This window comes from Amphiura filiformis, chromosome 16 (assembly GCF_039555335.1).
Source record: "Amphiura filiformis chromosome 16, Afil_fr2py, whole genome shotgun sequence".
In the NCBI taxonomy this organism is placed as follows: domain Eukaryota; kingdom Metazoa; phylum Echinodermata; class Ophiuroidea; order Amphilepidida; family Amphiuridae; genus Amphiura; species Amphiura filiformis.
In genome coordinates, this window is record NC_092643.1 from 54,446,355 (window position 1) to 54,471,873 (window position 25,519).

General features: G+C 36.1%; 2 protein-coding genes and 1 long non-coding RNA gene across 3 annotated transcripts in view; all 3 read left to right on the forward strand.

The window, feature by feature from the left end:
- The first annotated feature begins 252 nt into the window (after nt 1-252).
- LOC140136630 (uncharacterized) lies at nt 253-4,570 on the forward strand. Its single transcript, XR_011856710.1, has 4 exons — nt 253-324; nt 463-537; nt 889-948; nt 4,496-4,570. It is a non-coding gene; the product is annotated as an uncharacterized lncRNA (long non-coding RNA).
- Nucleotides 4,571-5,489: 919 nt separating this feature from the next.
- Nucleotides 5,490-25,519, forward strand: part of LOC140136203 (uncharacterized) — a 79,390-nt gene continuing 59,360 nt past the window's right edge. Inside the window, exons 1-8 of the mRNA XM_072157920.1 lie at nt 5,490-5,570; nt 5,895-5,963; nt 7,138-7,281; nt 7,926-7,994; nt 8,349-8,423; nt 8,975-9,049; nt 10,158-10,214; nt 12,903-13,081. Of these exons, the coding sequence (XP_072014021.1) occupies nt 5,491-5,570; nt 5,895-5,963; nt 7,138-7,281; nt 7,926-7,994; nt 8,349-8,423; nt 8,975-9,049; nt 10,158-10,214; nt 12,903-13,081 (748 nt within the window). The 5' untranslated portion in view covers nt 5,490. The remainder of the gene's footprint in view (nt 5,571-5,894; nt 5,964-7,137; nt 7,282-7,925; nt 7,995-8,348; nt 8,424-8,974; nt 9,050-10,157; nt 10,215-12,902; nt 13,082-25,519) is intronic.
- LOC140136631 (uncharacterized) lies at nt 14,893-17,119 on the forward strand. Its single transcript, XM_072158315.1, has 2 exons — nt 14,893-16,043; nt 16,450-17,119. The coding sequence occupies exons 1-2, from the start codon at nt 15,089-15,091 to the stop codon at nt 16,611-16,613; spliced, it is 1,119 nt and encodes a 372-aa protein (XP_072014416.1). The 5' UTR covers nt 14,893-15,088; the 3' UTR covers nt 16,614-17,119.

Sequence of the window (25,519 nt, forward strand, 5' to 3'; positions counted from 1 at the left end):
AATGTAAAAACGTAGGTGCCATGGGTTTGTGCAAAGGTTTTGTGTCACATGTCACGACGGAGATGCCGAGCGATGCATAAATATTAATTTTCGACATGTAGGCCTATACGTTCTGATGAGCACCATGACCTTCAGATACCGACAACCTACACTGTGATTGGGAGAGATTATCGATGTGTGATGCATTATTATACGAAGATTTTTTATGAAAAAAAAACCGATAAATTAATTGTTCTTTTATGGCGTCAACAGGTACCTGTCATATAACAAAATACAAAACCTTAGTCCGGGATCCTTCTTGGGATTGAACAATTTGAACATGCTGTAAGTATCTTATTTTAACCAATAGTTCTGGGACTTCTAATTTTTTTGTATAATTTTGATTTATAAACCACCAATGTATAAAAATTTGACCTTTATTTCTTCCAACCGCTCCTCTAACTTACTTTTATTTATTTGCAGTGAAATGTACGGCATGCAAATGACTTCAATCAAGGCAGATTTGTTTAACAAAATTCGGCAAACAATTCAAATACTGTAAGTGAAGTTCCATTTTCAAACAGTTGTCGTTTTTCCTTTAATTTCATTGGTTCTTGCCCGTGTTGTAGATGGCATTATATACCTCATATATAAATTCCTGTCATCGGATTGGTTAGAAGTGTGGTCATTAAATTAGCTACGCCCATCTTTAAAGAATTACGTAAACACTGGACTATTCCTCGGGCAATAGTTCATTTGTTGTTGTTGTTTTTTTACTCTTTCCCGGGCAATAGTCATTTAAATCTCTCTTAAACCTTAAAAGGAAATTGAAAGGAATAGATGTTAACAAAGTAAATGATTAAATCTTGATTTGATCTTAATTGAATGTTAATATAAAAATTATTTCAGGTATTTCACTGCTGTAGGACTCAACGAGATAGAACCGGGGGCACTGAACTTCTCATTAACGTAAGTATTCCTCTAATAATTGAAAATGCAGTAATGTATTTTGAAAATCTTGTAGCTCAATATGTTGCCGAACTATAATAACACGTAATATACGCAGAGGTGTACAGTCCGAGGGCAGGGGGAGGTCAAATTACCCCGATAGGTCAAAATATCGGAATCAAAAATTCTAATGTGCATCTTTCTGTGGTCCGGGCTTGGGTCACACAATTGACATTTGCAAATTTTTGCGCTTATTTGTCCCGGTACAGTCGTTAAACACAAAAATCTGTGTCCGGTTGAAAAATCAACAGATCACAGATTTTTTACAGAAATATAATATCCTAGTGACGTCATTGGGAGGGTCGGTGAATTTTACAACCCTCGGGTGTCACTCGAATATAAAAATGCTACGCAAACTTGTTAGGGGGTCATTTTTGGCATTATAGACGTTTACGACTCCAGTTTTGGCTATTATATATTTTAACCTTATAATCCCATTTAAAGTTCCATTTTGTGGTTAAAGAGCATTATTTTCTTCTTGTGTGAACTAACACCATCAATTAGTGAAAATATAATTTTAAAATCTTTACAAGCTCCAAGTTTGAGACGTATCTAGAAAATAACAATAGTATTGTTAGATAATAATAGTATTAGTTGACTAAATTATAATTCTATTCAACTGGACTTACTATTTGTGATGGCTACGGTATCACGTCATATCCATGACGCATCATCAGGCCGACTGGTCTTGAATTGGCTCTGTATTCTTGACCTGTGACGTCACGATGGTAGAAGTGACGTCACACGAGAGTCGTCGAGGGATCTTCCTGATGGTCGGTTCGTAACTCTTGGACAAGTTGTGGCGTAGTCCCCCTCCGCGATTCAAAGTTGGCTCCTCCCTGCGAACATATATAGCTTCCTTCACCCCTCTTTCATACCACCTATGTTCTTTATCAAGCACAATAACGTCCTTGTCCTCAAAGTTGTGTTTGGCTGCTTTGAGGTGCGTGTATACCGCCGAGTCGTTGAACCCTGTTGAACTGGGTCGACGATGTTGATACATGCGCTTGTGAAGCGGTTGTTTTGTCTCCCCTATGTAGTAGTTCTCACAATCCGAATCCTGGCAGTTAATCGCATAAACAATGTCGCTTTGTTTGCGTTGCGGGATCTTATCCTTCGGATGGACTAACTTTTGTCTCAGAGTGTTGCAAGGTTTTAATGAGACAGGGATCTGGTGCTGTCCGAAGATCCTCTTTAACTTCTCAGAAACATCTGAGACATAAGGGAGAGTGATACCGAACTTGCGGGTGCTCGAAGCGGTGGTAGAAGATTGTTTGGACGATGTTTGGTCCTTTTGCGGTTTCAAAGCTTTATGGAACGTCCAGTCCTTGTACCCACAGGTACCCAAGGCCGACTTCAGATGTTCGCGTTCACCAGCTTTAGCTTCGTCCGTTGACGGATGGTCTCCGCGCGGTGAAAGAGCGTTTTGATCACACCGAGTTTGTGAATAAGTGGATGATGGGAATCGAACTGTAAATATTGGTCCGTATGTGTGGCTTTCCTGTATACTGATGTTGAGAGAGTGCCGTCTGACTGAATTTTGACCAAACAATCCAAAAAGGGTAACTCGTTATTGGTCGCACCTTCTTGGGTGAACTTGATATTGCTGTCAACAGAGTTAATGTGGTCAAAAAACGGATCTAGTTCGCTCTTTTTGATCTTAACGAGAGTGTCATCGACATATCGGAACCAATGCGACGGTGAAATACCACTGTAAGAGTCTAGTGCAGTCTGTTCAAAGCGTTCCATGTAAAGGTTCGCGACAATTGGGGAAACAGGGGACCCCATCGCACATCCATGATTTTGTTTGTAAAATTTCCTTCAAACACGAAATAAGTTGAATTGAGGCACAATTCCAAAAGCGAACAAATTTGGTCCACGTTCAAGTTGGTTCGTTGACCTAGGGTATTATCAGCGTGTAAAGCTTCCTTGACTGCGTTTACAGCGCCCTCCGGTGGGACACTAGTGAACAAGGCCGAAACGTCGTATGAGGTGATAGTTTCGTCAGATTCAACCTTAATGTCCTTCAATTTGTCCACAAGATCGGTAGAGTTGACAACATGATGACAAGATTTGCCAACTAAGGGCCCAATAATTCCAGCCAAATGCTTAGCGAGATTATAAGTCACTGATGAAATACAACTGACAATTGGTCTCAAAGGCACATTTTGTTTATGAATTTTTGGTAGGCCGTCGAATCGAGTCACTGACTCAGATGGGCTGAGTTTGTAATACAACGTACGATCGATGGCCTCAGATTCTTCCAAAGCTTTGAGGGAATCACTAACTTTCTTCTTGTAACCAGAAGTAGGATCCCTCTTGAGAGGTTGGTAAACTTTTGTATCACTCAAAAGATCGTTGGCTTTGTTTACATAGTCAGATTTGTCAATAACTACTGTGCATCTACCTTTATCAGCCGGTAGCACTAAGATGTCAGAGTCTTGGTTTAGTGCTACAATCGCCTCCCGCTGTTCCTTGTCCAAGAGTTACGAACCGACCATCAGGAAGATCCCTCGACGACTCTCGTGTGACGTCACTTCTACCATCGTGACGTCACAGGTCAAGAATACAGAGCCAATTCAAGACCAGTCGGCCTGATGATGCGTCATGGATATGACGTGATACCGTAGCCATCACAAATAGTAAGTCCAGTTGAATAGAATTATAATTTAGTCAACTATTTGATCTACCTGGATGATTGATAATATTCATAAATACATAATAATAGTATTGTTTTACCAACATCATACCCCATTTAAGGATAATACGCCATTTAAGGTATTTAATCTTGACAGTAACGCAATGTTTAGGGTGGTCAATTTGCTACCGTCATTTACGCCATTTGGCCTAGCATTGTAGGGGCAAAAGAGCGCAAAGATAATAAACCCGGTTCAAAAATTGCCAGGAATGGTCGGTTCCCTTCAATTAAACCCTCTTATCGGGTGACTGACGGTATGTCACTTGACTTTGGCTGTGGCTGGTTTGAAATGGATTATTTCTTTGTTGTCACTGGAAAGTCCATTATGTTTTGAAAATTTAGATAAGCAGTATTGCGCTGGGCCATCGAAATGTGAAATATTAAAGTAAAAAAATAAATACAATGTTCAGTTGGAATGGAAGCTTGACATGCCTATAATTGGCTAATTATTATTGGTTAGTAATTACAATTTACAATACAAAACTTCTATTCGTTACGGTAATTCAGATTCAATCCATGCTTGGATGGACTGTAATCGCTTAGTTCATGTATTATTAATATCCTTTATGCCCTCTAATTAACCTATTGCACGATAGTCAAAGGCATTTACAAAGCTGCATTTTGCAGAAAACTCCATCAAAATTGAACAACTAGTTCCAAAGATATGAGCAATTAAATAGGTTCCAAAACAACAGGAAACAAAAGGGAATATCTTTGTTTAGCTATATCTCAAAATCAATATTACTGAGGTTCGACTGATTTTGCTTGATCACATCACATTACTGATTTACATGATTTGAATTTTTACAGAGAGTTGGAGATAGGATATATGCACTCCTTTCCCGGTAGAATATTTGCTACATCAGACGGTGACACGGAATTGTAAGTTTGAATCAGATGACGATAACATTTTATATTTTAATATACAAAATGATGCAAATGTATCATGAACTCCTGTAGTAACAAGATGGTAAGAACAGCTAGCCAATGTTTCGGTCTCCTTCGTCGTACGACCTCTTACCTTACTCCTTCTCAGAGAGCAAAGATCTACGAGAGTGGTCAATATGTAATGAATTTTGTTTACCTTTAACCCCATACATTGATTATTTTCTTAAAATTTCTTAATCATCATAAAGAATAAACCTTTGTCTTTGTAACCATACATGTATAAAAATGATACCACATACTTGAATATGTAAAATCATTAGCATAAAATCAGTAAATTGCAGACACTACAAAGTCACACACAAAGGCGAGCCTTTTGTAGTGAAGACACGCGCTTAATTCGTCAGAGGACTGGAGAACCTACATTAGAAACATATCTAGTTTGGGTCATCAAGAAAAAGTGGGTCTGAGGTATGGTCTGCCTTTAGTAAAACCAGAGACACGCCATTAAACTTGGATAGAAACAGGGCGTCAATAAACTTCAACAATTTTAGGACTTGAATGGAAGCAACAAAAAGTGGGACGATGTAAATTCAGATATTAACAATGAAACAAGTGTAAGAGTTTGTATTCAGTACAATGATAGTTGATTCAAATTAAACAACATTTTGCGCATGCGTAGATGGGATGACAAATACTGAATGCTGGAAATGTATGAAAATTACGAAATTTCATGAATGCCTCGTAAAAAAATTAATGATTAGTGTGAGATTTTACGGATAATCTCAACCTCAAATAAACTGGTACAAATTGAAATACAAATGTCTCACCCATATGAGGGCCCCTTTCTCTCCCGCTTTCCAACTCCCCCTCATTATTTTGTTAACTTGAACTTTACTTTTTCATGTTTTAGTGAAACTATGACTGTCCTTTCTGAAGATGAAAAACTAACTGATATCTCAACAAAGGCATTTGTTGGAATACAACATATAAGAAAACTGTAAGTTCGCACTTTTTACACGCTTCCCAATCGGAATTCTGATGTCCCAGAAACGTACCCTTACCATTGTAAAATCTTTAAAATTAATATTTGAAAAAAAAATTATGTTGTTAACATCTGCAAAGATCCACTTTCTGGTAGAGGCGTCGAATGGCGTCATAGGACCTTTCAGTCGAATAGGCCTATATGAATATGTTATGAGCAAGATTGCGTAAGGAAAAAAGAGCTAAACCCAGGCTGTTTGTGGAAACATAATGTACTTCAGGAATTAGGATTATTGATGTACAGTAATACTATTTTTTTTCTTTACAATTAAACATATAGTTCGATATGTGGACACAACTTGAAATACCTGCCAGGAGATCTGCTTACTAACACTGAATTTATGTCTGTGTAAGTATTTTTCATTATTGTTGTGGAAATGTTTTCCTGGCCAGGCAGAAAGCTTATAGTTGTTTTTCCATACCAAATTTGTGGCATTCTATGTCAGTTCAAGTTAAAGAGCATCCATTTCCTGAAAGCTCCAGCTGCAAAAGTATTAAACTTGAGCAAGTTGTAATGTGACTAATGTGGTACTTATCAAGGTTATAGAACTTTATTAAACGAGTGCACCTGTAGCTGTGAGTGCTCTGTAGCTCTGAGAGCACCGGCAGCATAATAGCGATACTGTTTGACCCAGCTGGTGAGAGCAGTGGTAGCATGACTGTTAGCGATACTGTTTCACCCCTGATGACCCTTTTGACTTTTTGACATGTTCCCGTCATATCGAGGATTCTTCTTACCACGTTTGAGCCCAATTGTGCATACCTTAACGATTAACCCCATATAACATTTGACCTCGGTTTGATTTTGTTATGGTCCAATCAGGCGAAGCTTACAATCTTGATCCCAGATGACATTTGACTTCGGATGATCTCGATCTTATTTTGCGCATGTATTCCCCTCGTATCGAGGATTCCACCCACCAAGATTGAGCCCGATCAAATTTGAAATTTTGACCCTTGACCTCGGATGACCTTGAAAACCATTCGGTCAGCACGCTTTTTACGGTACCGATTCATATCCGAAGCGCGGTCAAACGCATAGCCGGATAAATTCCGCTGGTTATTTTAATGATATAGATGATTTGATTCGAAGTGCAGCCAGCAATCACATCTGCGAGTTTGAGCTTTGGTGGTCTCTTTCACAATGGCCTTTACTTTTTCTTCACATTGTTAAAACATGAATGGAAATCTAATCTAACGAAACATGAAATAGTGAGAAATACTACTTAACTAGAGCGGTTACCGCACCATTGCAGACCAATCTTGGAATTTTCCAAAAACTATTTCAAGTCTGTAATTTACGACTTCGTGATTTATCTTGATATAATTAGTTATTTACATGAATTAATATTTGACTGACTAATTAAATGACTAATAATTATTAATCGAAAATCTGATTTTTGATTAATAATTAAGCATTACCAATGGCTATAGAAGGTTTGTATGAAAAATTACTTTAGAGAGGGCATATCTAATCCGTAAATTTCATTAACATTATTCAAATCCATTTGTTACTCATATAGGTCCCTAAACCAAAATCTTCTAGAAGAATTACCCGACGGATTTCTACGATCATCACCTAATTTGAAGATTCTCAGCTTGTATGGAAATCGGCTGAAATATATCTCTAACGGAACTTTTCTGGGATTAACAAGTTTACGGACATTGTAAGCAAAAGCTTCAAGTTGAAACGTTGTTCAAGATAAAAACCCTTTCTAGATGTAATACGGTATTCAAAGTTGTGTATACTCTCAGACATCTGGGAAATGTTCAAATTGTGATTATAGTCGGGTAAAAATTGATTGTGAGTGTAAATTTAGGCATGTTAGGTATGACTAACATTTTTTTTGCTTTCATGTTGTCCGAGGTGTAGAGAATAACCCGTGGGCATTACGAAATAGCCAGGGTCAAAGTTTATACAGGGGTCAAAATTCATAATTTTACTTTGATACTGCCATTTAAACATCAATAAAATGAATGAAAAAGAGCAAGGAAGTTTTCTAAAAAATCGTGAAATAAAAGGAAAATTTTCCTCATATACCTGTCATATTATTTGTCTAAATTTAAAATCTACATAAATAGCGCTCTCAATTGTCACACAAATATACAGTTAATAGAATAAAAAATTCACCATAAAAAGGAGAAAACTGAATAATTTGATAAAGAAAGAAAATTAATGTAAAATGTAGACAATAGTGTGAAAAATAGTTCGTATTTTCCAAGTCTATAATTTATAATTGCAAATGTTTTGTTAGAAAAAATAATCAAAAAACAACCGGGGAATAAGCAAGAGGTTTATCCTTTTTTTCAGGCTGTTGTTTCGAAACCGAATCACTTACATTCCTCCGTTGACTTTTCAAAACACAAACTTGGCAGAATTGTAAGTACCTGTTTAAAATAATACGAAATGTTAACCCTCCAATCAAAATCCCATTGTGCTCTTCTGACAGAACATTAAAACACTGGGCAGAATGAAGGGGTGTTTGTTTTGTGTCTTGATGATATTCCATAATGTTAATGATGAATTTATGCATCCCTCTTTTAAATAAATAACACGACGGGAATCTCCTCCAACTTTTTTTTTAAACTCTGTTTAAATTAATTATAAATTCAGCTCTAAAGCAGTAACAATATTCAGTACCAATATTTGTGCCATTCACCTGTTTACATTAATCTATGCAAAAAATATATAATTTATGTACACGTAATAACAATTCGTTTTCTTCATATTTAGGTTTATATTCACCAACAATATCGCAAATATAAGCAAAGGTGCGCTACAAACAAGCAATCGCACTATTAGCAAATTGTAAGTATATGTTATAAAATAAAAATTCGCGATATAATACAAATTTTACATGTTTTATGGCAAATTATTAAAAATTTACATGGAACACTTTTAAATTATTATTATAATAGTTTAACACAAGAGTGTAAGGCCCCTACCGGTGTTAGGAACTTAAACATATGGCTCTAATTTACGGTACAAAAACAACTGCGGATTCCTGCTATGAACTTACGCTGTTTCTTTGTGTCCAATAGGCTTATTACATTTGGCCCCAGGGGGCCATTTATATTCAAGCTTCCTGAGTGCGTACCACTTTTAAGAACCATATTTTTTAAGCTCCTCACGCTTCAAAACTGGTAGATTACAAGTTCATTTCAGTTCTTACGAACAATTATTGGTATTTAGGTTCAGTAAATATCACCTCAAACCTCATAATAGTCTTGCTATTAAAAAATCAGAAATTCAGAACAATTATTACTATACAGACCTCCATAACATTTTTGAAGCAAATTATTATATTTCATCACTTGTCTGCATTGTAATCGTTTTGTTTTCTGACTCACGATTTCTAGACATATTTACCAGAACCCTTTAACTGTAGTTGAGGAAGGATCGTTTGATTGCTTAGCAGAAAGTGGCAGCAAAGTGTAAGTTTTATGCGGCATCAATAATTGTGACAACAACTTTTTGGCTCAATTTATTTTTGTGCTCAAAATAACAAACGTCATTCAATGCGGCAACAGCCGATATTGTAAGCAAAACAGACTGGATATTGGACGCAATTTTTTCCCCGAGCCGAGGTGCGTTTTTAGCTCTTATTGGCCACGTTACAAAAAAGTACACAAAATATATTTCCCAATGCAGTGTATACATTTTCACATGAAAATAAATAATTTTGGAGTTAAAATGGATGTGAAAAAATGACATAGACGAGAGAGCTAACCACTAACCACTTGCTGGAAAACCTACGTGGAACTTTCAATATAATATCATAACATAGTGCGTAGACTACAAATTAATCTTAACAATATCTTTTATATAAGTCACGCCGCACATCGACGATATATGCAAAGTCACAAGGTCTTGTGGTGTAGGATATAAAAATTATAATGAGGCGGATATTGCAGAACACTCCGAGGAAAATACATAGAATATTGGCCAATGTTAAATGAAGGTCCATAAACATTACCCTAGGCCTAAATGGCGAATGAGTGTTGCTCCAAAAACACACCATTAATGTCAAAACAGTGCAAGATGTACCCCTTATTCCCAAAACGACGTGCGATGGCAAAAATCCGGTCCTTTTTCCACGTGTTTATTAAAAGCGAATGCGTAGCTCATATATGTGAGTGGGTCACCCGGGGCAAGAAAATAATACTTAAAATTATACTGTGACGTCACCACTTCTTAAAATTTTCCAAAAATTGGCCCTCAAATTCATAATAAGAGTCCAATACAAGAATCAACTGCAGAAATTCATACTTTAATAATCTATTTTCATATATAACCGGTTATTTGGGATAATGACCGTTCCTTAGATCTTGCTATTTGATGACAAAAGCAGCCGGCGAATCTGAAGATGTCAATGACGATGATGATCATACTAATAATGGTGATGATGATAATAAAGATAATGACGACGATGACCATGATGATGATAATTAAGGTAAATTGAGATCGTGGTCGACCACCACGATTATGGCGTTGATTCAATTTATTACCATTGCGAATTCTACCTTATATATTCCATTGCAGATATTATCCAGTGGAATATCTATCAGAAATACCTGACTTTCCATCTAGTGTTGGAATGTAAGTCAACTATAATAATTATTTACCTCTATATAACTCATACAAAGTTTCTTGTCATTTGATTGGCCAATTACTATTGATTATTTCTGCTATTTTTAACGGCCAGCTGCAAAAGGACTATTGCACTTCACGCGAGTGCAATAGTCATTTTTCCATTGCACTGACGCGCAGGTACCATAGCAACGCTGACAGACTCGCGAGGGTATATCAAGAAGTTTCCACCTCGACTCGCCAATTATGCGGGTGTGGGTGTTGGTTCTAAAATAAATATACATTTAGATACGATTATGAAGATTATCATTCATCCAGATATAAATAACTAAATAAATTAGAGTTATATTTTAATTTAATGTTTTTCCTGGTGAGTTATCAAATTAAGTGGAAGAAAGGGAACTTATGAGTTATATAAAACAAATATTGAATGTTTTTATTCTTTCAATGGAAATAATATTTCCATTCGGTGAAATACGAACTGTTCCATTCAACTCAGCAGAGCCTCGTTGAATGGAACAGTCCATATGTGACCCGTTACAGCGAAAGGTACCTTATGTCGGCTGCTACATGTGTCTGTTTTTCCATATTGTTGGCAGCAAATATCAAACAATAATGACAATCTGAAGTGGCGGTCATTTCAAATCGTCTCCAAGTCAACGAGGTTAGTGGGTGGCTAATACATACCTATACAAATGTAATACAATGCTTTTGTAACCCACCACTCATGCCATTTGAATAGGGATTAGCCATAGCAATAAAGACTGGAGCTGTATAACAAACAGTTCTATAGACAGGTACAAGCTTATTATCCTCTACAACAATAGGATTAATGATTGGTTTAGAATGCATTTGGCACTAGCAAAATGAGACATTTGTAGCTCCCGACTTAAGGTACCTTTTGCTGTAACGGGTCACATATTTCAGCTCATGATAATATTCATACAATTGAAGTCATAAACATTCTATATAATATCGTATCATGCAAACCAGGCTCTGCGCATCATTTGGAAAAAAATATCAAACAGCACTGGCCACTAGCTGTCAATGGAGAGCGGCATTCCATTTCACGTATAAATAAACTCAGATTTTCACACCTCATTGTTCATTTATTTATACAAGGCCATCGTAATTTAATAGTTCGTCTCACAGCTTTGCGCGTTATTCCCGCTGAATTTAGTAAATTTCAGGGTTTTTTGGCGCTGTTTTATTTTCCATATCTAACACACAAAAACATTACGTCTGACATCGTCAGACGTCAAAATAGCCTCAATCGTAAACCTCAAATTCTTCGTCTTGACCACAGTGAAACCTCCTTGACAGATTAAAAGGTGGTCTATGCTTGTCAAAAAGCTGGTCCCACAGATAAAAAAAAATAAAGCAAATAATAATAATAATTATAAACGCATTCCGCTTATGTTTTCAATTTGGGAAGGGCTTTGAGACGAACTATTTAATTAAGATGACCTGATAAAGATTTGCCTTCGAAACATACGTAATGCGCTAAATCGGCACAAAGCGCGAATATAAAGGCTGTAAAGTGTGCTGAGGCTTATGGATCAACGTTTAGGCGTTGTACCTGTGCGTAGCGCACAATAAATTACTGCGTTTTTTAGCTCATACTGATGTGCCCTGATAATGTATGAAAATGTGTAGCATAGGAATTAAAAAGTATTGCATTTCATAATTCCAGTTCTGTATAACATTGCATCATCCTATTAGTTCGCATCTTAAGTCAAACATGATTTTGTACCATTCATTCATATTTTATTCACATATTCCACAATACATTATACATTGAGAAGTAATTCATTAGTAGAGCACCAGCGCAGTCACCTTCGGAGCCTTATTTCACCCTTATAGAGATGAGCACTCCATTATAATGCCTCTTTGAATGTGTCTTGGGAGGTATTTCTTGATCTGCATATCTCCTTGTCTTGGGTAGGCATCAATAAATTCTCTGAGGTCTCTGGACTTAGGACCAGACCCTGGTGGGTTAAACCGGTTTTAAGGGCCCAACCCTCAGAGATAAGATTTAATTAGATCATCATCAGAGATGTTACCGTTATGTTACCGTAAAGTTTCGCCTAATTAGTAATGGCGCTATGGGCTCACTTGACATAAGTGGACTTTTAGGCACAGCCTATATATCCATTGCAGGAAATCTTTTCGGCTCTCATAATTAATTATTCTTTTTGTTTCATGTATTTGGAGGGGATCAACACATAATAATAAGGATAATCAATACCAATTGTAATTTTTCACATCAGTGGTCATTATTCATTGAATGTCAAGTTGAAACGTATCATGTTTTAATGTGATAAGTAAACAATGAGCACTGGTGTGAATAATGACATTTTTTTTTATCGATTATCACGTATTTTGACCTCCTCCAAATTCATGAAACAACAGGAATAATCCAAGGAGAACTGAAATGTTGGAGATCCAAAAAACATTTCATTCCATGGATACTGAATACAAACCAAAAGGATTTTGCCGCAACTATCAAATCTTGGTTAACTATCATTTACATGTACGATTTGACATCAATTTTGCCATTACAACAATTGATGTGTCATAATGCACAGAAATTAATTCTGTTTGCACTAATTTTGACAAATTTGGCCTTCAATAACCCGTTTTAAAATAATGTTCATTCATTGATGTTGTTATTATATTCTCATTTTGATATTACAGGTTTGGCGTTGGAGATAACACCAATACTCTCTTTGATGAAAATCATATGTCTTTCAGTTACATCATGAGAGCAGGCATGGAAAAATTCGGTTTCCAATGCAATTATCCATCTTGTGTTCCATGCAAACCAGGTACCTTCGGTGACGGTATTTACCACGGTTGTGTTAGTTGCCCGGCTGGTAAGCTTTGAGATTCAAAAATCTGTCTTTTTATCATAGAAATACCAAATCAATTCTAGCAGAAGGGATTCAATATTCAGCGAATTTTGAACTTTTAAGCATGAAAGCTATCATTTTGGCTACAATCCATTGTGATTAGTTTACATTTATTCCCCATTCCATTTTAATATCACTATATAAACACAGCCAAAAAAGAAAGTCTCCAGTAGTTCCGTCCCCATTTAATCAGAGTCTGATGAGTTCATGGCAAAATAATTTATATAATAGTTTTCTATACACTTTCCTTCAAAGGTTGATACCAAATTTGATATCAAAAGTTTAATCATCGTGAGCATAGAAACCGTTGTTTGGAAATTCGCGCAATTTTAAAAATGACATAAGGAATTGTATCACGTAGCAGAGCTAGCGTGAGTGCCAAGAATTACTTCGCTTGAATAGGCCGGCAGGTTAAAGGTTTACCCATGCATGTCAAAATGCAAATCAAATACCCCGCTCTTTCAATTGTGCGCAGGCAAGTGTGCAATGATTCCTGTACGGGTTGCTTCAGGCCACATAATAAGCTGATACCATGCATTGGATTTTGCGTGGTCAATTCGTAATTTGTCATTTTTAAAATTGCACGAATTTCCAAACAACGGCTCCTTTGCTCATGATGATTAAACTTTTGATATCAAATTTGGTATCAACGTTTGAGGGAAAGTGTATAGAAAATTATTATATGAATTATTTTGCCATAAACTCATCAGACTCTGATTAAATGGGGATGGAACTACTGGAGACTTTCTTTTTTGGCTGTGTTTATAACAACATGGATGTTTCATGGTTCTCTGTTGCACAGCTAAGGTATCTAATTTCTTTGTTCATTCCAGGTGGGTATTTTCAAACACGACGTGCTCAAATATCAATGGAAGCTGGAGGTATTGGATGTGATTTGTGTACCAATGGTACGTTTGTTTCCCCTGAACGAGCTCCTGGAGCACGCATATCAGATTGTCAAGTATGTCCAGCGGGAACCGATAAAAATAAGTTTGCAGGACTCCGTGCTTGTCCTTGTTTAGAAGGATACTACCGAAAAGATAGATTTGGTCCTTGTATGCCTTGCCCCGCAGAAGGCGTCATTTGTAGCAATGAATGGCAGAAGGTCCAGTCTGGATATTGGTGGACATGGGATTGGAATTTGTTGAACACCATCCACGTCCTTGAATTTGCACAGAATAGTTCGAGTAGCATGTATGCTGCATTCGTTGAGAATCTGCTAATATTTGACAGATCCTATGATCCTGCAAGTGCAAGATTTGAAGGTCCCCTTCCCAAACCGTTTCCTTGCCCAGTAGGAGAAGAAGCTTGTCCTTTTTTAATGGAAGTTGTGGTGTGGGTTATCAAGGATGGGTTTGTTCCAGATGTAGTAGCGGCTACTATTCATGGTTTGAATATTGTGTAGAATGTCCTCCTATCTGGCATCTGATCTTGGAGCTATTGCTTGTTGTTATTTTAATGTGCATACTGGTTGCGATCATCGTTTTAGATCTCAAGAAAAAGATGAAAGAGCGTGCGGAAATGGGAGATGACAAATCGCTCAAAAGATCTCTGGTTTATGTTCTAATCGCTCGATTTAAAATAGTTCTGGGTTATTATCAAATAGCTGGGGCTATTTTTACTTCCCTGCATAACATTCATTGGCCAAAGGATGTGTCAAATCTTGCTTACGTGTTTAAGGCTTTAGAGCTAAACATATTCAAGTTACTAGCAAAGCCTCGCTGTTACATTGATAAACTCCAGTTGAACATCTACACAGAATTCCTTATCGGCTTAGTGTTTTGTATTCTTGTTGTGTTTTTTCCAAGTATTGTATTTGTATCTAAATGGGTGTTTCTGCGATTTGATAAAACATTATCTGCCGCTGAAGTGAAAAATAAACTACACAGATTCAGAGGGAACTGCTGCTTGGTTGTTGTCGTAATTTTGTTCATCTCTTACCTGAGTTTGTGTGATGTGATCTTGTCCCTAATGCCGGTGGCTTGTCAAGAATTCTGTGTCGATGTGAATGATGATTACTGCACAGAACGACTTCGATCTGATTATTCAGTTGACTGTAATACTGAGAAACACAAGAACTACGTCACAACAGCCTATGTCTCATTGTTTTTTGTTTTCGGATATCCCTTGTGCTTGTTCTTTTTGATTTTTTCTCACAAAATAAGATTTCGTCGGGAAATGAAACAAGTCAACGAATCTCCTGAGAACTTTAATACTGAAATCGACGGCAATGAAGAGACCGAAAACCATAGACAAGACGAAAGCAATATCACAACTGCAGAAATCGATAGCCAATCTGATACGACTCCTTTACTTGACAACCACACTGACGATGAGCGCTTTTTCATTCCCGATGTTACGGAGTTGTATTCCGAAGATAATCAAGCTTTGAACAGAATTGGAGCTTGTATTCAGACAAACGAAAGCCTCGATTATGAGCAGTCAATCAACTCGGAAGAAGATGAAAACGTGGAGTTGGTAGCATGTAATAACGACGTTCAGGATATCCAGACAAATGAAGCTAGTCCGCAGACTAATGAGAGTATTGACTATTCTAAATACCCATTGTATGTGCAGTTCTTCTGTGAAAACTACAAACGAGAGTACTGGTATTGGGATGTAGTAGAGCTATGCCGTAAAGTGTTGCAGACATCACTTATAGTTCTCTTTGGGTCAGAGGACCCTCTTACTTTAGGGGCGACTGTAGCTGTGTCAATGGTGTTCATTACAAGTCATGCGTATTTCAAACCAATGAAGGATTCTTTTGAACAAATACTGCAGATGACTTCTCTTGTGGCAATCTTTCTCAACCTGCTCTGTGCTGAGATTCTACTGGTTCCACTAACAGACCCATCAGGACATCGACAAGCGGCGATGGCTGTATTCGTAATTTTACTCAACATGTCGGTTGTGCTCCTTGCTCTGGGTAAGTTTGCACTACAAATTGTTTTATCATCACTAAATGGACATTAAAATAAAATGCATATATGGCTTTGATATTGTGATTATTGTAGTTATGCCACCCTTTACCACGTGTAAAAGAGTTCTTACCACGTGTAAAAGAGTTCCATAATGAATGTGTTTAAAATAATAATATCAGCTATCTCATGATGTGCGATTGAAGGTTTGTCAAAAAACTCAATTGAAGAAGAAGAAAAAACCCACCACAACAAATTTAACGCATTTCACTGTAACCAATCATTTCACTCTAACAAATATATGCAGCTCAAATATCATTATCATTGTCAAGATTGTTTAAACGATTCAAACATGTTCTTGTGCGTCATATGTGTAACTCTGTATAATATTAATTTAATAATTTAATGTTACAGGTAACTCAATTCTGATATTGTGGAGGTCGGTGAAGCAACATGGGTGTAGTGGCGCATGTTCCTGTCAAAATTGTTTGTCCATCGCAAGTAGAATCCTTTCCAGTGCTTCTGATGGCAGTCGGCATTGGCCCGCAAGTAATGGAAATAATCTTGCACCAATTTAGCGAGCAATGAATGTAAAATTTGGTTTGGTGATAGGTGTAGAATAAATGAAAGGAACATTTCAACGAAGCATGTATATAAAATATTGAGGCACACATTATATGTCGAGCAATTGAGATGCAATGACCTTTGTCATTTAGGTTTGCATTTTTTTGGGGGGAATAAAATGAAAATTTGAATGAACTATTTTATTTAGTACGCTTAAGGCACAGTATTTTTTGTGGGACATGAGAGCACATCAGACAAATCGAATGTTCTTCTGATATCAAATAATTTTGATTGTTTTAGAATTCGCGATATAATACGATTTTATGGCAAATGATTAAATATCTATATTTTTCATTTTCAAAAACACCTAATCTTTTTGGGAAAAATGTATATCTTCAATACGAAAGGTCAAAATTTTCAAATTACGGAGGGCTTTTCCTCCCAGCTACATACACTTTAAGTACATTATCATTAGATTGATAAAGTTTACTTCGAGTACTGTTAAATGTCAAAAATATCATTTTTTTAATAATTTGCCATAAAATTTGTATTGCGAATTTCAAAAAATCTAAAATTATTTCATATTTGTCCCACAACAATAATGTGCAAACGGTACTATCCGATCCCTTAAGATACATTTCCGATTGTTGTAAGATTTTCCGTATTTTTATGCTGTTTGTCTTTGGCCTTATTATATGAACTCACACCCTCCAAGTATGGGATGAATTGAGAGAAAATGGCATTTACTATCATAGTTTTGTCACTAGGTACTATAAATATATATAGCAACACATTGGTATCCGGAAATGTACTAAACATATTCAGTAGCTACAGGCTGTATCAAAATGATTGGTACCCATCAGTTTCTAGTGATTTTGGACAAAACTGCTACATCAAAATTCAGCCACAGATACTCATCTGTGATGCAACATTATGATCCACCTATTTTTGGATAAATGTTATAAATGGTCATAAAACTATAAATTGTGGTCATTTCAATATGATCCAATGTTACAGGATTTTCAATAAACTTCAATACTGATGGGTACCAATCATTTTCATACGCTCTGTATCAATATAATTAATTGCTATAAACAAGATTTATACCTATATTCACTTTAAATTATATTATCTGATGTTTGTGGTTTTTATTACTATTTATTATAGTGTATTATTAAAGTATTACCGTGCACTTATTTTTGTTTGTACAAGCTGTATCACAGTTATTGTTCTCGACACATAATAAAATGTCATTTTAAAGAAAATATTCAAATATAAACTCATTTGGAACATAAGTATACCGATTGAAATATTATATACGTACTAATTTTTTAATTGATCGCTTTTAATTGATCTGATGATTTATTTGGAATTTGCCGTTGTATTTTTGAAATATTGTCCTTTGAATGAATGAAGGTGATACCGCGAATTTCACTCACACCATATTGCTAGTAAGATTTATAACACGAGTGCTTCCGCTGTACCAAGCAAAACAACAGTCCTGTACTTTGCGATTATGTTTTTTTTTTCAAACAATATTAAAATACTGAAATATAATACTAGAGCTGTAAACATGTTTAAAACATATACCTATTGATTCTTATTGCTTAGTTAAGAAAGCAAACGGCTTTCACCCATTTTCTTGTAACGCAAATCACACATTGTTATGGGAATACGCCACCATACATGTTTTGTAATAGAATCGTGAAAACAAGGACTTCCTTAAGGGGTACTACACCCCTGACCAATTTTGTGCCTATTTTTGCATTTTTCTCAAAAATTATAGCACATTGGTGACACGTAAGATATGTATATTATAGGGGCAAGGATTACAACTACTGCACTGAAAATTCAGCAACGCAAGACAAGTAGTTATAGATTTATTGATCAAATATTGGTTTTCCCTCATTTTTGACTCTAACTCCACAACTGTTGTTTGTGCTGAAATAAAATTTCCAGTGCAGTAGTTGTAGTCCTTGCCCCTATAACATACATATCTTACTTGTCACCAATGTGCTATAATTTTTGAGAAAAATGCAAAAATAGGCACAAAATTGGGCAGGGGTGTAGTACCCCCTTAAATAACGTTCAATTTCATCACAGAATGTGCTATTCTCATAAACTAAAATTCTTATTAAACCTGGCATTCTTAGAAAATTGAATATTTAAACATAGGTTTCAACAAATGTCAGTAACATGATGAAAAAGCCGGAGAATCATTTAGATACAGCTTGTACAGTATGTCAGCTATATTTAATAGGGACAGCTTTCAACAGATGTTGATGAAATCTTGGCTCTGTACATTCAATAAGCATTATGTTTTTATTAATTTTAACTATATTGTCACAGAAACCTGAAAAGAGATGGTTTCATATTAATATTATTTGTAAATGGTGCGGTATTGGTTAATCTTAAGCCTTGTGTTACTTGGGAGAGGGGGTTGTGCCACACCCCTAATAGATTTTTCTGGTGCATTAAAACGCTGAAATAAGCTTCCAAATCTTTAGTTCATCCCTTCCGCATTATGTTAGCGAAACAAATTTGACCAACATGTACCACCTTACCCAGGAGGTAGTGTGATTGGTCAAACTAGGAGGATCGGGAGGGGGAGTGTTGATGACCACGGAAATTTATTTTTTGCGCTTAATACAACTCATATTATTATTTCATTTATATGAGTGATTTCTATAGCCAAAACTGCTTGTTTGTACGAATGTTGATACTCATTATGAAATCACTGAATAGAGAAGACGCATAGCTATCGATTGGTATCAAATAAAACAACATTGAGGTTGTAATAGAATTTCACGAACTGTAAAGCGTACCCTTATTTTTGCCTAAACTTGTTACCAAAAAGACGTCAGTAACACAAGTTAAGGGTTGAGGAACTAAAATAGATATATTTGACTAGGAATTTCAATGTACGAAATTTGATATGTTCAATTAGTAAATATGAAGTCATAGGAAACTTGATCAGGAAACTTGATAGCTATATAGCAGCATATATTAAATAATTACTCAGACTTTTAATCATCCTCAAAGACGGATCAGTTATGTGACATTCAGTACAAGCTTTGACCCAAAGGGTCAGAAGGACTTTACTTTATTTTTTGTTACTATACCATACATGTGTATATCCTAATTATATTGTCACATCAAAATGCAATATAAAATCTAACAAATTTGTATATTGATGTATATACAAATAAAAATGTAATCCAAGATATGCCTTAGTGTGTCAGTATTCTTGTAGAAAACTAAGCTGTGTTAAGTTTTAGCTATATACTGTGGGGCAGTGTTGCAAGTAATTAAGTTGGGGCCGTGGGCCAGCTGCCCGTGAAATATAACACGTCTTAAGGTATCTGGAATGAGCGTTTTGAGCGTTTCGACAGTATTTTTGTGGAACATGAGAGCACATCAGACATATCGAATTGCATCCTGAATACGACGAATGTCTTTCTGATATCAAATAATTTTCATTTTTTGAAATTCACGATATAATACAAATTTTATGATAAATTATTAAAATTTGATATTTTTCACATTTTTGATATATAACAGTCCTCGAAGTAAATTTTATAAATCTAATGATATATTCTTAAAGTGTATGTAGTTGGGAGGAAAAGCCGACGATCAATTGAAAATTTTGACCTTTCATATTGAAGATATGGATTTTTTTCATAAAAACACCTATTTTTTTATTTTTTTAATCCATATCTTCAATACGAAAGGTCAAAATTTTCAATTGATCGTCGGCTTTTCATCCCACCTACATACACTTTAAGTATAAATCATCAGATTTATAAAGTTTACTTCAAGTACTGTTAAATATCAAAATATCAATTTTTAATCATTTGTCATCAAATGTGTATTACATTGCGAATTTCAAAAAATCAAAATTATTTGATATCAGAAGAACATTCTTCGTATTCAAAATGCAATTCGATATGTCTGATGTGCTTTTATGTCCCACAATAAATACTGTCCAAACGTTCATACCCCATCCCTTAAGTCTATAATTTGATTTTAGTATCAATGAATAGGTATGGGTCTCTTCTTTCTATTTTAAAATACCAAATAAAAATTTGCTCATTTCAACCAACATTTTTACCGTATTTATCACTTGAAATGACCCAACTCTATATTTGAACATGTGTAATGTTTCGCACAAGTCAGTACCCAAGGATTGTGGGTGTATGGGTGTGGGGTGTGTATGTGTCAAGGTAGTTTAGCTAGTCTCCCGTGTCATTACCCCTCTGGGTTTCAGACACCGCTGAACCATACAATCAGAAAAAAACTGGAACCGCCACAAAAACCGATTGTCGCTGGTGCCAAGAAATTTTTCAAAGGGCGAACTGTAGTTAGGATAACAAAAACGATCAAGTCGTCTGTGAAAATTAAAAATGACGAAATTGTGACAAGAATGGTCAACTTTTCAAGCGAAAATACAGCATATTTAGCAGAAATATTTTCCTAACATAAATTATTGGACTAACATAACAGCTATGTGGTGTTTCACAATATAACAGTAATGGTAAGTAAAATACAAACGTTCGTCATTTTTAGGGACTAATAATTTTGACAAAAAAAGACGTAACGGCCGTAAACATCAATCTCCTAATATTTTCATATACCAATTCCAAGGGGTGTCCGTCGTCTAGGTTTGTATATACACTCCTTAAATTTATTAAAGGATCAAATATTTGATCCAGATTATCTGGACCATGCTTGTACCTAATCGGATTTCTCTTTTTTATATTATGTGGCCATGAACACTTTCAAAAGTTTGATGATGCAAGTGCTCATTCATGTGAGTCAGTGTGCAGGTTGCATAGAGTCTATTGCATTGATATGGTTCAGCTGTTTCTTCGTGTTTTTGGTTTGATTTTGGTTGTGGTATGCTGTCACAAAAAATGAAGTGGCAAGGGCTGTCCAAATTTTTGCAGATGGACGGACTTAGCATCAATCAGCTGCTAAACTTGGAGTGTGTCAGAGCGTGATCAGCAGAGCCATCACACGACACAGACAAACAGGACAAGGTCGTCGGAGGTTGACAACACCAGCCCAAGACCGTTATCTGCGAATTTTAGCTGCCAGAAACAACCCAACTGCGAGAAGCATTCCACAATGCCACGGGGTAAAACTTTCTGACCAAGCTGTACGTGATCGACTCCACAGCTTCGGACTTCATGCCAGAAGACCAAATGTTGTGCCCCCGTTGACTGTAGAACACCTTAGAGCCCTAAACTTCGCACATGCACATGTCAATTGGAACCTTGCACAATGGACACCTGTTCTTTTCACGACTGAGTCTAGATTGTGTCTCTTCTCAAATGACGGACGTGCACTAGTCTGGAAAGAACGAGGACAACGATATCATGAAGAGCATGTTGTTGAACATGACAATTGTGGATGTGGTTCGATCATGATATGGGGTGACATCAGTGTTGCAGGACGTACAGATCTCTATCCCAAAGGTGGTGTCACTGGTGAGCGGCATCTGAATGAACTTCTCCATACCATTGTTCTTCCTTATGCTGCTGCTGGAGAACATTTTGCTGTAATGGACGATAATGCTCGTCCCCACAGGGCCAGGTTGGTGGAGGAAGAAAGCATCGAGCGCATTGAGTGGCCATCTCGCTCGCCGGACTTAAATCCGATATAACATGTTTGGGATTTGCTGAAACACAGGGGTTAGAAATGAGCCACACCTTCCCCAGACGTTGGAAGAGTTTGGACAAACACTGCCAAACATATCATGCTGTGCTCAGTGGTATCAGTGGTCGATGATACGGTAGTCCTATGTAGGCCTAACCTATAACTTTTAAAGTCATAATTAATTCAAACATAACTTTGGCGATACTCACTCGTTTTCGTTCGTTAAAACGGCAAAACATACTTTTTTCTACTTACAAATCGAATAGCAATACTTTAAAACATGTTCACCATAAAAACAAATCATACCAATACTTGTAGGCTATAATCTTTTGTGCCAACAAAGCCGAACTACGGCTGGCGAAAATATTGTACCATTAAATTAGTCAAGTAATTATATGAATGAATGTATTAGCAGCATTCTGATAATTTTTGGAAAATAAGCTCAATTAAATGACCTTTGGCATAATGGCTTCTGACCTACGACATAGCTTTTATAATATCTCATTGACATTAGTGTTCAAGTTACATTGACAAAGGCCTTGAATCTTCGGAAATGGGGTGAACCTTGGGTGAGGAACCAAGGATCACTCTGACGTTGCATAAACATCCATCGGATTCTGTGAACGAAGGAGCATTTTTTAACAATTTTGAAAAATAACCTCACAACGTCCTTTGACCTGTACAACATACCTTATATACGTAACGCATCTTTACCCTCTCTCCATGTTACATGGATAGAGGCCTTAAACTTTGGAATTGGGAATGACCGTTGACCCCACATTCTGAGGACCCATTGCTCCAATGAAATTGCATGAACATGTTGAACAAGTTTGGAAAATGGCCTCAAATGAATTTTGACATGTGACGTTTAACCTAAAACATACCCGACCTAATAAACTACGCAAAAAAAGTTTCTTTATGGTTAGGAAATTTACCCACTATTAAAATGTAGCGACCAATTTTGTACGTTTGTACTAAATAATCGCATGCGGGAGATTGTCCTGCGCATTTTGACACCTCAATCACTACCCTACGACACTCCTGAGAAAAGATATGAATGTTTAAGTAACACGAAGTCGAAATATGAAAATTGCAAAGAAGCCTATTCAATGGTTTTAGAGCTGATTCACTGACCCAAGACGGTTTCATTATTCCCGCCTTTTCAATTTCAATTTAAAGCATTTGTGGACACTTGCATTGACATGGCACACCTTGTAGTTGGACGAGCTAACTGGACGAATAGCGGCTATATGCAAATTAGCAGATTGATGTTTACGTCCGTGGCGTCTTTTTTAGTCAAGATTATTTGTGCCGAAAAATTACGAACTTTTGCACTTAACTTACCATTAATACTGTTATATTTCGAAGTACCGCATAGCTGTAATGTTAGTCCAATATGTTAGGAAAATACTTCTGCTGATGATCCCATGTTGCCATCGGCTATAAAATAAGCTGAATTTTCAGTCGCTTGAAAGGGTGACCATTCTTGTCATAATTTCGCCATTTTTTATTTCCACAGACGACGTGACCTTTTGGGGTAATTGTGGACTTTCTTACCAGTCGCCTGACAGTTAATATTCAGCTGATAATAGATATCGATGGGCTTTATATTTTGTTCGGTGAAATCCTTTTCGTTTATTTATTTATTTTATTTGTTATTTATTGTAAGCAATACTTTAAAACATGTTCACCATAAAAAACAAAATAAAATAATTCATACCAATACTAATAGGCTATAATCTTTTGTGTCAACAAAGCCGAACTACGAATCATATAGCCAGCCTATCGGTTGGTGAAAACATTGTACCATTAAATTAGTCAAGTAATGTAAAACATATGAATGAATGTATGAGCAGCATTCTGAGAATTTTGGAAAATAAGCTCAAATGACCTTTGGCAGAATGGCTTCTGACCTACGACATAGCTTTTATAATATCTCATTGACATTGTGTCCAAGTCACATTGACAAAGGCCTTGAACCTTTGGAAAGGTTCACTCTGACGTTGCATAAAAATCCATCGGATTCTGTGGACGAAGGAGCATTTTTGAAATTTTTTGAAAAATAACCTCACAATGACCTTTGACCTACAACATACCTTATACGTAACACATCTTTACCTTCTGTCCATGTTACATGGATATAGGCCTCAAACGTTGGAATTGGGAATGACCGTTGACCCTAAATCCTCAGGACCCATTACTCCTATGAAATTGCATGAACATGTTGAACAAGTTTAGAAAATGGCCTCAAATGAATTTTGACATGTGACGTTTGACCTAAAACATACCCGACCTAATACCTCTCTATGCTCTTGTGGCCACTTGCATTGACATCCCAGCAAACACAAAACGTTTTCGACAGAAAACGATTAAATGTCGGGTTATATAAAGGGTACATTAATGGTATAAAAGGTTTTATAACATTAAATAACATTTGTTGGTAATTTACTGCACAGCAAACACAAATGTTTTACAGAAAACATTTAAATGTCGGGTTATACAAAGGGTTTTAGTAACTTTCCAAAAACATTTTTGAAAACTTGGTACAAATCATTCTAAACAGAATGTTATTTGGGGTTGAAAAATATTTTGCAAAAAATGTTTGCCCAAAATATTTACAATAACGTTTTTAAAATGTTATCACGACCTTTATATAAGCCGACATTTAAATGTTATTAAAACGTTTTGTAAAAAAACATTTTAAGAACATTTCTGTGTTTGCTGGGTGCAATAATTTTAACATAATGTTATTTAAGTGTTGACAAAATATTTGGCCAAAAATGTTTGCAAAAATAGTTTACAATGACATTTCGAAAACATTTTAAAAATAATGTTGCTGTGTGTTTTCATACAAAACGTTTTAAACGATTTCATGACCTTTATATATCACGACATTTTAATGTTATTAAAACGTTTTAAAAACGTTTTTGTGTTTGCTGGGATGGCACCCATTGGAATTGGACGAGCTAACTGGACGAATAGCGGCTATATGCAAATTAGGAGAATGATGTTCACGTCCGCGACGTCTTGGTCAGTCAAGATTATTTGTGCCAAAAAATGCGAACTCTTAGCACTTTACTTACCATTAATACTGTTATAATTGTGAAGTACCACATAGCTGTTAGTCCAATATGTTAGGAAAATATTTCTGCTGATGATCCCATGTTGATATCGGCTATTAAATAAGCTGTATTTTCAGTCGCTTGAAAGGGTGGCCATTCTTGTCATTTTTTACTTCCACAGACGCGGTGACCTTTTGGGA

What these genes read in the sequence shown, in the direction of transcription:
- LOC140136631 (XM_072158315.1), top strand. Translation starts at nt 15,089, where the DNA reads ATGCCGGTGGCTTGTCAAGAATTCTGTGTCGATGTGAATGATGATTAC. An exon ending in GGTTGTGCTCCTTGCTCTGG is followed by an intron (nt 16,044 to 16,449) that starts GTAAGTTTGCAC and finishes TTAATGTTACAG; the next exon opens with GTAACTCAATTCTGATATTG.